This window comes from Mesitornis unicolor, unplaced genomic scaffold (assembly GCF_000695765.1).
Source record: "Mesitornis unicolor isolate BGI_N332 unplaced genomic scaffold, ASM69576v1 scaffold43938, whole genome shotgun sequence".
NCBI classification, from domain to species: Eukaryota; Metazoa; Chordata; class Aves; order Mesitornithiformes; family Mesitornithidae; genus Mesitornis; species Mesitornis unicolor.
The window spans coordinates 34487-47076 of record NW_010202138.1 but is presented as its reverse complement, the minus strand read 5'-3'; the positions used below and the strand labels follow the sequence as shown (position 1 = coordinate 47076).

General features: G+C 50.1%; 1 protein-coding gene across 1 annotated transcript in view; it reads right to left on the bottom strand.

Moving 5' to 3' along the window:
* Window positions 1-1129: 1129 nt before the first annotated feature.
* ZC3H7B (zinc finger CCCH-type containing 7B) overlaps window positions 1130-12590 on the bottom strand; it is a 36158-nt gene continuing 24697 nt past the window's right edge. The window contains exons 17-22 of the mRNA XM_010190306.1: window positions 7900-8033; window positions 6280-6385; window positions 4904-5012; window positions 3047-3180; window positions 2097-2260; window positions 1130-1322 (exon numbers count right to left, since the gene is read on the bottom strand). Of these exons, the coding sequence (XP_010188608.1) occupies window positions 1130-1322; window positions 2097-2260; window positions 3047-3180; window positions 4904-5012; window positions 6280-6385; window positions 7900-8033 (840 nt within the window). The remainder of the gene's footprint in view (window positions 1323-2096; window positions 2261-3046; window positions 3181-4903; window positions 5013-6279; window positions 6386-7899; window positions 8034-12590) is intronic.

The following is a 12590-nucleotide window of genomic DNA, read 5'->3' as shown; positions in this document are numbered from 1 at the left end:
CAAAGCATCGCCTATGCTGCTCAACAGTGTCCGTTTAAATGGGTCCCCACCCAGGTCTTCTGGCAGCGTGGGGAAAAACACAGCTCTAAATAACCACTAACACATGCTATTTAGAGCAAGAAGGGAACCCCACGATCTCCCTCCCTCTCTTCAGGACACAAGCCAACACAAACACAGGCTCCTTTTGGTTACAGCCTTCCTCCCGACTGACAATGCTGCGTGGTGTATGGTGAGACAGGGCGTGTCACAGTCTCCACTACACCTTCTAGATGGCTTCAGTCTTACTTGCACCAGTCACAGCAGCCAAAAAAACAAACCAAAACTACCCACCCTGAAATACCTGTCACAGACTGAGAAAGACATCTGATGAGGAGTCTCCAGTTCGCTTTCTGGGTACAGTCGGCTGAAACAGTCTGAAGCCACCTACAATCCAGTTCCTGCTGCTGCAAGCAGTTTTATTACTTTGCTTCTTTTAGCTACACTCTTTATGCCAGATGGCTGTTACCCTCCTCCACACCAGTTGATGCCTCAGGGCAATACAGACAGCAGGAGCTTAAGCCTAGATGTTTTAAGCCAAATCTAGTGGTTTTCCTTCTTTACACCTCAATTCCTATTTCTTCTGGTACTGAACTCCCAGGGGAGCAGGCGGGCTGCAGCAATGTAAGTGGAGCTTACTCTGCAGCACTGAGAAAAGGAGCGTATGAACTTTGTGGTCACCTTTTCACCAGATGTCTGGCCCTTTCTCTCAGCTTTGTCCTCTGGACCTCTGCAACCACTCCAAATTGAAGGGCAGAAGAATGACACATTGAGAAATTTTCCAATTTGCAGCCCAATACAGACTGGATTAATTCCTCCGAATGAAGGAGAGCAAAAACAACAAGATGGAGAGGAAGGAAAATTTGGAGGAAAGAAGACGGATCACAGACTCAGTGAGCATGGCGTTCGCTGGCCAAGGAGAATCAAATTCACGATTTCATTCACCACTAATAAATCATCGTCTCATAATCTTAAAACAAAAGAAAAGAAAGAGTTCTCTTTGCGAGACACAGATCTCGCTCTCCCTGCTACTGCTGCTCTCAGAAAACCCGCCCCGTCTTTCTCCAGCTGACAGGCTCCCCCCCAGCCCTTACTATACGCCATCCCGCAATAGGAAGTTGTATTTCCCGAAGTCGTCATCCCTGGGGCAGAGCAGCATGTCCTTGCGGGCTTTGGCCAGCTTCTGTTTCAGCACCTCCCTCCGGTCTAGCCATTCCGTCAGCTCATCCTGGCCATGGGCATAGCGGCACTCATCTCCTTCGGGGCAGGCCTTGCTCTTCTGAAACCTGCCAGCACAAGGAGCGTGATCAGGAGGGCACCCTAGGACAGGGTTTTGAGCTCCCCGTTTGGGATACTCAATCAGAGCCCACCAAAACACACTGCAAACTTTCCTTTCTAAGGGTGAGGCAATTCTCGTACAAACCCACGTGCAGCCAGGAAAGGCAACACAGAGGCTGGGCACAGAAACAGAGCAGCAAACTGAGTGACATCTATGACGGGATTTAATCAACAGAATGAAACAACATGAGCTGCTGGGAACAGCAAGGATGAGGAGAAACCACCACACAAGAGAGGAAATGCCAGGTAACAGCCATGAGAGACACAGCCTTCTCTCTAACCAAAACGGCATTTCTAACCATCAAAAGCCTTCTGAAGACACCTTAAGGTGCTGACTGAGAGGGTGTGAGACATTCAAACCATTTAATAAAGCACTTAGGATTCCCCCAAGCATCAGTGCAAGGACACTGTTCAGCAGCCTGGGAGCTGAGAGCATCCTGGCTATGGAGGGCACAGGTGCAGACATGAAGCTCACTCTCCTTTTATAAAGATATGTGCTCAGGAATGTATTTAACGTATTTTTACCACTCAGTAGTGTGGCTGAGCACCTCTGGGATCCAACAGCAGCCTCACCGTCACCCAAACCTGTCAGCTCATTCTACTCCTCCCTCCAAGCAGAAGTCCCTGGGGACTCTCTGAGAGCAGGAGGAGGTGGTGGAGGAGGAGGAGGGATGATGGAGGCCCTGGGCCTGCAGCGCAGGAGGGAGACGAGACAACTGTACCTTTCGCAGAGCCGGAATTCGCCCATGGGGAAGCGGTAGCTCCAGCAGCTGGAGTCACTGTCTGAGGTGAAAACCTTCTCCTTATGCTTCTCCGACTGGATGTGTTGCTGCCATTGCTTCTTGCTGTTGCTGTTCTTCCCACAGAGCCAGCAGTGGTAGCCCATCTAACCAGTGCAGACAGGGCAAAAGGCCAGTCAGTGCGTTACCAGTCACACCCATTCCCTGTGCTGACACTGCCTCTACCCCTCTCCCTATATAGAGCATCTTGGAAGCTCTGCTCAGCCTACGACCTCTCACACTTCCCTGCTGTGTCATCTTCAAGGCATTGTGCTGCCACTAAGAGGGAGCAGAAGATGTGCTTTGTTGAGGTCTACCTACAGCTCAAACAGGCTCAGAGAGCAGGGCAGCTCAGTTCACTGACACAGTGTCCCTGCTGACAGCCCCAGTGGGGTCTGACTGCAAGGCACCTGGGGATGCACAGGCAACGCAGGGCTCTTCAGGAGCCCAAATCCTTACACCAGCCACCACCCCCAGGCTAAGCAGACACATCTGCTTCCAGTTTTCCCAGGCCTCTGTGCTCCAGACCCAGCTCTTCTCCAGCCTTCTCACTCTTCTCCAGCAGGCCAGCAATGGCTTCCCCAGGAGCATGCAAGAAACCTGAAGAGAGGCTGAGCCCACGCAAAAGAGAAGCTCAGGTAGACTCCTACTGACCCAGGGATTAACAGAAAAGCCATTGCAAAGCCTCGCTGACCCTGCGGTCAATCCCCTCCCGCCTCATCTGTGCTGCCTTTGCTGTGCTGCTCCAAGCTGTCCATTTAACCTACATTAGCACAGACTCTTCCCACAAGAGCAATACAGTCCCTGCCAGTTCACACAGGAGTGGGGTAGGCTGTCAGCACTAAGGAGGAGAAGGAGGAGGAGGGATGAAGGACAAGAGACCAGCTGATTACCATGATGTCAGCGTAGTCGGTGGGCATCTGGATCTGTTTCTCCCCTTCTCGTGAGGTGAGCGGCGTCCCCTCTCCAGGCTTCCCAGGATTGTGTTTCTTTAGCCACATGTCGTAGGTCTGCTGCATATCTAGTACTGCACAAAGGCGACCTGTGAAGTCACTCAGACAACCTCCCACACCGTGCACAAACTATGAGAAAAGGACGAACGCTGGGGCAGCTCTTCCCTCCCCTCTCCAGCGCAGCAGCAGCTGCTGCCAGACTGAAGGCCGTGGTTGGGAGGCCCAATGTCACCTGCCCAGATGAAAGCCCTGGGAGAGAGGAACCAAACTCACTCCACACCACCCAGCGGGGAGGAGGGGGTGCTGTCTCCTATGAGTCAAGGGGCAACCGTGACATCAGCTACACCAAGTATTCACAAAGGAGGGAAAGTGCCCCAAGACCTTCATGGACTTCACCCCACAAGGTGATTCTCCATCAGGCCTGATTCTGCTTAATTTCCGCAGACACCTCACTCCAGCCAGGGAGTTAAGGGAGGGGCTGGATTCAGATCTGCCCCTTCCCTCTATGCTTAAGCTGCATCCTTAGCACTCAAGAGGGAGGAGAGCGCTTAAGCAACTGGGCTACAGGAAACACTGGGGAGGAAGACCTAATGATAGCTTGCCCCAAGTTCAAAACTTGCCCAAAGGTCTGCAGTCAATGTCTCTCGATACTTTTGGTTTAAAACCCACTCAGCACACCAGCAGGAAGGGCAATTTTGTGTGGAAGCGTTGCACATCTGCCTCTCCAATATCAGCTCCTCAGGGAGGTGATGGAAACATAAATGTTTGCAGACATCGATGCGATGCTGTAAGTGCGATGTGTTAGCGATTTACTCCTCTCTAAATGGGTAATTGAGGAACTGAAGGCAACTGGGGATAATGAATGCAAATTCCCCCAAATTGAAACAACGCTGCCATTTGAAGGTTCACCTTCGTGCTTGAGCAAACACACCCAGACTGGTCTGATGTGCTTTAAAGGCCTCAGCAACAAAATGACTTGAACTGTAACAAATAACAGCAGCTCAGCCCAGCAAAGACTCTCCATCCAAGCACAAAGACCAAACAAACTCAGGACATGTCTGAAATCCTTCAAGCTTTTCAGCATCTCCCAGCAGAGCTAGGTGAGCACCTGGACAACTGCACCTTGCAAAGAGCATCTTATTTCCCAGCTTGCTGTTGGTCTGAATAAACACGGATTGCTGCCAGAGAGCTGGCCACCCAGGATGCAGGTAACACCCCAGCTATCCCCCAAAAGGCAAATCAGGAGCCTGCACAATTAATTCCAGACAAGCTCTTCCACAAAGGCACCACCCAATGATGTTCTCTTTCAGGATCTCAAATCCACCTCTCTGAACACAATGCCATGAGCAGGGAGTGCTGCAGTCCAGGAGCAAGGGACATGAGCAGAAATGGGCAAGAAAGCCAAGGCAGATACAAGACAGACAAGGAAGATAGAGGAGCAGCTACAGGTCAGGACTGATGCTTTGGCAGAACTCTGTACAGAGCCAGGCCTGGGACAGTACAGGCAACTGGAGGGACAGCAGAAGGAGGCTTCAAAGAACTGCAGAAAGGGAGGGCAGCAATGGAGCAATGTAAGACATGGGACTGATGTGCACTAGTCCCAGAGTAAGGGACTCGAGATATACATGCACATCTAAGAAAAGAGCAGCTCTAAATTACTGTAGACAGATCTACCTGATAATCTCACCTAAGCTCATGGTACCAGTGCTGTCCAGCTCCATCTCTGTTGTCAAGAATGTCTTAACAGACCCTACACCCCTCTCCCCAAACTCCCTGGCCCATGCTTCCCCCACTCACTTTTATTTTCCTTCATGAAGGTCCACATGTCTCTCTCCTCAGGGCTATGGGCGAAGGAGCAGTTGCCCACATACTGGCATTTCCTGCCATTCTGTGCATGGATACACAACTGTTAAAAGACAGAGAGCAACATTTAGCATCTCCACAAGCACTCCTTGCTAGAGGGGAAAGTAGCTTCAAAAAACCAGCCGGGGCGTTAAATTGCACAAAGGAGAGGTAGCAAACAGGACACTTCATGTCATTAACTCATGCCTTTTCCTCAAGCTCTTGATGACAGGAAGGGTAAGGTTTCCCTATGAACATGCAGGCAGCTCAGTTCAGCACCTGGCTTCTCTCTTGTTGCCATTTCCATTGGCGACCAGATGCAGGTACGCTTAGCACTGGCCTTGGGTGAGACAGCAAGGAGCAGCGTGGATGGACCCAACAGTGTCTCCTGCTGGTCAAGCTGCTGGTCCCAAAGGTGACTCATTCTCCAGCCATCACCAAGTGGGTGAAAAGTAGCCTTACAGGTTGCTGTGGAGACCAGCTGGCCCATACAAACTAGGGGAAAGAGACAATGCTGTTCCTTTCTGCCTGGGGCTGGGTGGGAGCTCAGGCAACACACACACTCCTATGGCAAACTGCTTTGCTGCACCACCTGCGACTCACCTGCTGGTCTCCTCTCCTACTGCAGCAGCTGTAAATAACCTCTGCTTCCCAACTCCAGCTTCTAGCAACTGGCTTGCAACTGGAGAGCACCCAAGGCCTCATGCATGGCCTCGTGTCTGCCCATGGACTAAGGAGCAGCAGATCCCATGGGGCAGGGGAAGCAGAGCTTTCTTCTTTCAGGGAGAAAGGAAAGAAGGGAGAAACAATCAATTGCCATATTTGGGGCTGCAGCTGGAGGTTGGATATCTGTAGTTTTCCTCACACCATGTGGTTTTTTAGCAGAGTTTTTAGTTTTGCTTTCAAAACACACTGTGAGCAAGTTTCACAATCTACAGCAGCACAGTCACAGCAAAGGCAAGGATAGGCTTCTCTCAAGTGCCCTATCTCACCTCTCACCCACACTAAGAAACCCTGACGTAAGGGAGACTTAAATCTTATTTACAAACCCTGTGCCAGCCACTTCTTGAGATGATGACTGCATTAACAGCAACGTCAGAAACTCGCATACATGCAAAGAGTGATTTAAACAGGTGCTGCTCCTTTTTCTGCTCCATACTTTTGCTGGATGCATTTGAGGTCTTGCTGCCATCAGTCTGTCCTTGCCTCCTACCTCGGCCAAAACTTGTTTGCCTCCCTGCTAGGTCTACAAGGGACCAGCCCTCAAAGCACTACGCCATGCTGGGAGGGAAGGCAAAGAAGCATCTGGCCATGCTGGGCATGGGGCTTACATCATATTGCTGTGGGAAGTTGCGGATGGAAGGCAGTGGTCGGACAGACACCCACTTCTTCTTTGCTTTGGACATCACCAGCAGGACACGACGTTCCTTCGTCCAACTGAAGAAGAGAAAATAAATCAAAAGAGGCAAAAGGAAGAACAGAACAAAGTTTTGTTTTCCTCAGAGACTCTTAAATATTAAGAGATGACCAGATCCTCTAGTCCAGCTTGTCCCTGACACTGTCTGGCTGCTCCCAGACATGCACATCTGTGAGACGAAAGCCACAAGAAGGGTGTTTTAGGAGGATTTCTTTCTGTACTTATCACATATATCCTGGGGTGTCTCTTCTCATAAAGCCACAAAAGTCTCCCCCCAGGTCTCACATGGCATCACCATGGATTACTAAACAGCTGTATTTCACCCTTTGACACAGGCAATTCTTGTGCAACCAGATCCACAAAAAACATTTAGGAATATTTTCTGTTTGAAAGGTATAGTAAAAATGCAAATCATTACAAGCACAGGAATTATTAATTCTCCTCCAGCATCAGCAAGTGATCACCAGGGCACCTTCAGCTCTATTCAGCTGCTGCACAAAGAGGTGTTGTCCTTCCCATTTCAGGAAGTGATCCTCACCTGCTCACTTCCTCCAGCAACTGCTGCATCTGTCTTTTTCATCAGAGGTCTGACATTTGCAATAGGACTCTGGACTGTGCCTTTATGGTTTGTGTTACAGGACGCGAAGCCCTATAAACCTTTACATCCTGTCCTGCCAGGCTGCCTGGGTAAGACAGGCCACAGTTTCCATGACCCAACGGTGACTTCTCTGCTGATATTCCTCTTCTAAGGGGCTTATAAGAAAGATGAGGACAAACTTCTTTGTAGGGCCTGTAGCGATCGGACAAGGGGTAATGTTTTTAAACTAAAAGAGGGTAGATTCAGACTACGTAACAAGGAAGAATTTTTTTGCAATGAGGGTGTTGAAACACGGGAACAACGAAACATTCAAGGTCAGACTGGATGGGGCTCTGAGCAACCTGATCTAGTTGAAGATGTCCCTGCTCATTGCAGGGGGGGTTGGACTAGATGACCTTTAAAGGTCCCTTCCAACCCAAATTATTCTACGATTCTATCATATCGAACATCCCCATGGGCCCCAAGGAGCCAGGAGGTGAAAACAGACAAGACATGCAACAGAGAAGAGCAACCAATGCAATGAAAGAGCCAGGGAAACTATTTTAAAAAGAAGCTGAATATCTTGAATCATTGCTAACAGTGACCTGACAGACATCTGCAAACAGATAGGAATATAAACAAGTACAGAGGAGAACTGTTATTAGTGACCTTGCTAAGAAGAAATGATAGCAAATGGGAAAAAAGGGAATTGTGGGAGCTGGACGGCAGGCACCAGGAGCAGCAGTCTGCACAGTGCTGGCAGCAAATACAAACAGTAAAGGAGAAAGCTGGAAACAGGAAAAGAGCTATCTGCAATGCTTGCTATAGTGACAAACACCCCAAGTTAGGAAACTTTACAGACCCTTCTAAAGAGGCCAAATGAAGCTCTGGAGAAGGTAAGAGGAGAAACCCCTGCCCTGGAGGAGTGGTGGGGAAAGAGAAGGTTGCATTGCTCACCAGTGGCGGGCTTTGGCACTACAGTACTTGAGGTCCTTATCTGGCTCCACCAGCTGCCCGTTCCTCCAACACTGGCCACACACAAATTTCATCTGTAGGTCAAAGGTGCTTGACATGGGAGTCCGGGGAGAAGCCTGGGAAAGAGAACCACAACCTCAGGCAAACAGTGCCAAAATACACTCCCCAAACGGCCACGGAGATGCTGGCAGCTCCCACCACGCATGCATGCAAGCGACAAGCCAGATCAAATCAGACACAGCCCAGCTCTCCTTTGCCAGTGTTAGCTGGTGGCCCGTTGAGATACCAGACAGAAGGAAAATCACCACTCACTTCAGCATGACTTCCTGGGCTTTGACGTCTGGCCAAAAGCACAGCCAGCCTGGCAGCTTCAAGCACTGACCAGGCCTGGCTGTGAAACCACTGCAGCGTATCTCCATGTGCAAACAAGCTCTGTGAGACCTGCCCCAGTGCTTAATGTCTGCTTCCCTGCAGGGAGGGCAATTTGTGTCCCCCTCACTACCCGTGGAGAGAGCTCAGTCACATTGCCAACAGAGCCCCCTCAGGAAGAAGCCAGGACCCACCTCTCCTGCTTTTGGACCAAGAGACTTGTGTCACACCTAGCATTTGACACACTGAAGTCAGAGCTCAGTCCTCTCGTTAATACCCTTCCAAACCATTTTTGGGCACTTTTCCATCTCTCACAGTTCTTTTGGACCAGGTTTCACAGGCAGTTAATCATGATCTCTGGACAGAGGTACAACCGTCTCATAACCTCTCACCACTTCACTTGATTGGCCTTCTACCTGTCCCCATAAGAAGGCAGTTTTGGGGTTATGACCGACAGATTGTGGAGGAAAAAAAAAAGATCTGGGCTCATATCACCACTCCCTTGTGTTTTCTGAGCAAGTCTCTGGAAAGCTGTTTGTATCCTGTACCAGCACTGGAAGACACAAGGCTGGTGTCTCCAGTTCATTTCCAAGCCAAAGAGCACATCTGACTGGATGCCAGTGGCCCTGGGCACAGGAGTATGTGAGGGTCTGAGAGAACACCCTGGTCACTGAGCTGACTGTGAAGCACAAAGGTCATGTGCCAGCAAAACAGTTCTTGCACTGCTAACCACATCAGCAGCCCATCCCAGCTGCCATGCCTCAATTTCCAACCATGCAGCATCTCACAAACCATGTCCCCAAGGAGCAGGCGTCTGCCAGCAATTGGTTAGCAGTAGCATGGACCCTATGTGCATCCCTTGGTAAAGGGAAAACAGCAAGCACAGGTGGTGCAGAACCAAAGCATCTCCCAGGAAACACCACACATAAGCGATCAACTATTGCTCTGCATCCTTCAGACCTTGACTTCCACAAAACCAGAGCTGACAAATAAAAAGTCCTCCATCACTGCAAAAAGCTGACTGGAGAGCTGGCCTTTGCCTGTGCTGACTACATGACGCCATCACTGCTCTGGATGTCCCAGCAAAAGGACCCTTCCAGAGAACCATCATTTCTCTTGCAAAGCAGTGGCAATTCTGCCCCATTTGACCAAAAGACAGCCTTTCTGGTGGCATCTGGCACATGAATCATTCATCTTTCAGCTTTCATGGATGAGCAGGGTTGAGACCTGAGATATCACAGTATGGTGCCTCCCTCTCAGACATGTGGCCTTTGAACAGCAGTTGTAACCTCCGCTTGTCTCCAAAGAAAATGACACTACAGCTCACCACTGCCCCACCAAACCTACACGCCTATGGTAACAAAATGGTAATTTTGCTGGCATATTGCCTTTTATCGGCCTGATGCTGTCTGCCATATAATCCTCCAGGAGACAGATCTCCCAGCACAGCCAGGAAGCTTGGCTCAAATCTACTGACTCAGCAAAATGAAAAATCCACATGGCTCCAGAAGGCACAAGAGGTCAGAGATAAAGAAAACGTTTCTCAGGTAATTCTGGTGATCTGGGCTGCTTTTTCCACAAATTCTTAACCTGCAAAAACCCCGTGCATTTCTTCACCAGTCATGCAAACTGCTGGTCAGTCCAGCAGGCACGTACGCTCCCAGGGGATTAGGAGCCAAGCGAAAAATCAAAGCTGCCGTTGCTGCTGCTACATGACTGTATTTGTAAAGGCAAGACACATACCTGGCAGGCTGCTGATAACTGACAGCGTGAAAATTGGTATCACTTGAGGTTGTAGCAGATGAAGCCAGGCAAAAGTGCTTTGGGCTGTGACACCACCCCTTGCTACGAAGCCAGCCAATACAGCGTTAGCTATGCACCATGGCAACTAAATAAATAAAAGTCTTTGGCATGGCAGCTCTCCACTTCAGGCTTTGCAGAAAGCAACAGCCACAGCACAGCCACTCATGTGTCCCAACTTCAGGAACCCCTTTCAGCAATACCAAAATGATCTCTGGAGGTGCCACATGCCACGGGGAGCTATATGAGGAGCCCAGGTTACTCAGTCACCTAACCAAGTGAGCTGTACTTAGGTGCAAGTACCCCTTATTAGAGACTTTCCTCTCCATGCTTAAATTGCTGATCTTGAGGCCAGTTTTTATGGGGGTTCTGCAGCTGACTAGTGGGGTAAAAACTGAACAGTACTCAAAACTCAGAAAAAACAAGGGCTTAAAACCCTTCGATTCCCAGGGATATGATGGGAGTTGAGGACACTCAGCTACCTACAACAGTTTCTCCTGCTGACTTCAAACTGCAGGCACTGGGTTTACTTCTACAGTAGCCCCTATGGAGCCAAATCTGCGGGGCCAAGTGTTTAGCAAGTCATCCACGGCACGTGTTTAGCAAGCAGTGAATGTACCTTCATCTTCCACTTCTTCCTAAGTCTCCTGACCTGCATCATCACACCTGCTGGGTCCCTGTATGCTGTCTGCCTTTTTTCTCCACAACTGGACAGCCCCAGGCGCTAACCGAGTCCAACTGGCTCTGACGAAACTGCAGCAAAATCCCCGGGAGCGACTTTGCTTCCGCTGACCAGAGGGCACTGGGGTGAGCGCGGATCACACAGGATGGTGGGAAGGAGGAGGCTGCTTTTACAGCACTCCTGGGAAGTTGTCTTTGCCAAGCAGTCAACTTGGAAAGCTGGAAGGACGCTGAGAAAACTCTGAGTCACGTTAGCCTGCTTGGATGGGAGAAAATAATGGCAAAAGTAAACAACTCTCAACAGATAGGTTAGTGCTGCCCCCGGGGTCTTCGGCAGCAAGCCAGTGTCTCATCCCAGAGCACAGCCTCTGGCTGAGTACGTGCCGATGCCAAAGCCACAGTTTGCTATTGCAAACACATGCATTTGACCTACTTGACTCTGTCTCCCTACACAGTACCAGTGCCAGGCTGTCAATCCCTATGCACAACTGACTTCGCTGCTGGTAGGCACTTTCTGACTGTACCAACAAGGCTGCAGCTCCACCTCCAAACAAACCAATGCCCTGGAAGGGTGGAGGGTACAGTCCAGCTCTGACGGTCATTTGTGGGGTGCACAAATGGGCCCCACAGGGCCCAGAAACTGTAGCTCTCTGCCCATCCCCTGACAGCTGATGCAGCAGGCACTGGCATTTCTCTTCCTGATCCTCTGCCCCCTGCAAGCCCCGACAGTCAGAATCTAAACCCTTGCTCGGCATCCCGATCCCATGTGCTTCAGAGGACATGCCCTGACTATGCCCGTGGAATTTGTTCTTCCAACAGCAGCACCTTCAGACGAAGGCGAGTTTGAAGCTGCAAGGCTTACAGGAAAACAGCTGTCCATCTATCTTTTTTTATCCCCAAATTATGCACAGAGAACGGCAAGACGGAGCTTTCTGGAAAATGCAGGCAGATCCACAGCAGGCAGGACAGAACTAATCACGAGACTTCGCTCTCCATGGAGCAAGGATTGCTGATATAAATCTAACTGCTGTCACAAGCTGCTGCAAATTCACACTTAGCTTCCTCCACTGTGGAGATGCAGGCAACTGCATCTGTCCCCACACCAGGCAGAAAGAGATCACAGCCAGCTCTGTCTGCAGGGACCATTTAGAACATTCAGGCTCACTTCTCATATAATACAGGCTGCAGGAACTTGTCCTCTCAGCTTGAACATATTCCTTAAGCAAGTCAGACAGTTCTGGGAATTGGAGACCTTTGTTACTGGACTGCTGCTTCCCTTTTCTCTCCTCCAACCATTTCAGACCACAACGGCAGAATGGGCCACACAGGTATGTTCCTGAGCATCTCCTCAAAAATGACTCCATCTCATGCAGCACAACCAGTGCACAGGTGGACGCAGAGCCCACTGCAAGCATCAGTGCAGTCACCTGCATCTTTCCCGCTGGGCTAACCCATGTCTATCAGACCTGCTTTTTACCACCATCAGCATTCACAACACTTCTGCTGGCCTGTAACCCAGCCAAAAAAAACCAACCTTCTACACATCATGTAACTTGGATCCCTTTCCTACAAAATACCTACTCTGTAGGGTGCTCACAGGCTGCACTCAGTGCTGGTGTCTGCAGAGGGATGTCTAAGTGAGAGGTCCCAGACAAAGATGAAGCACCCATGCTCTGACAGTAAGGCACAGGCCAAGGAGTGGTCAGGCCTCCGCAAGGGGAAGGCAAGCTCTCAAGTGGAAACAAAAAGGATTCTCAACACTTTCCCCACCATTTGGCAGGGGAGAGAATTGCTCTGACGCCTGAGAGCTTGCCAGGAGGCAT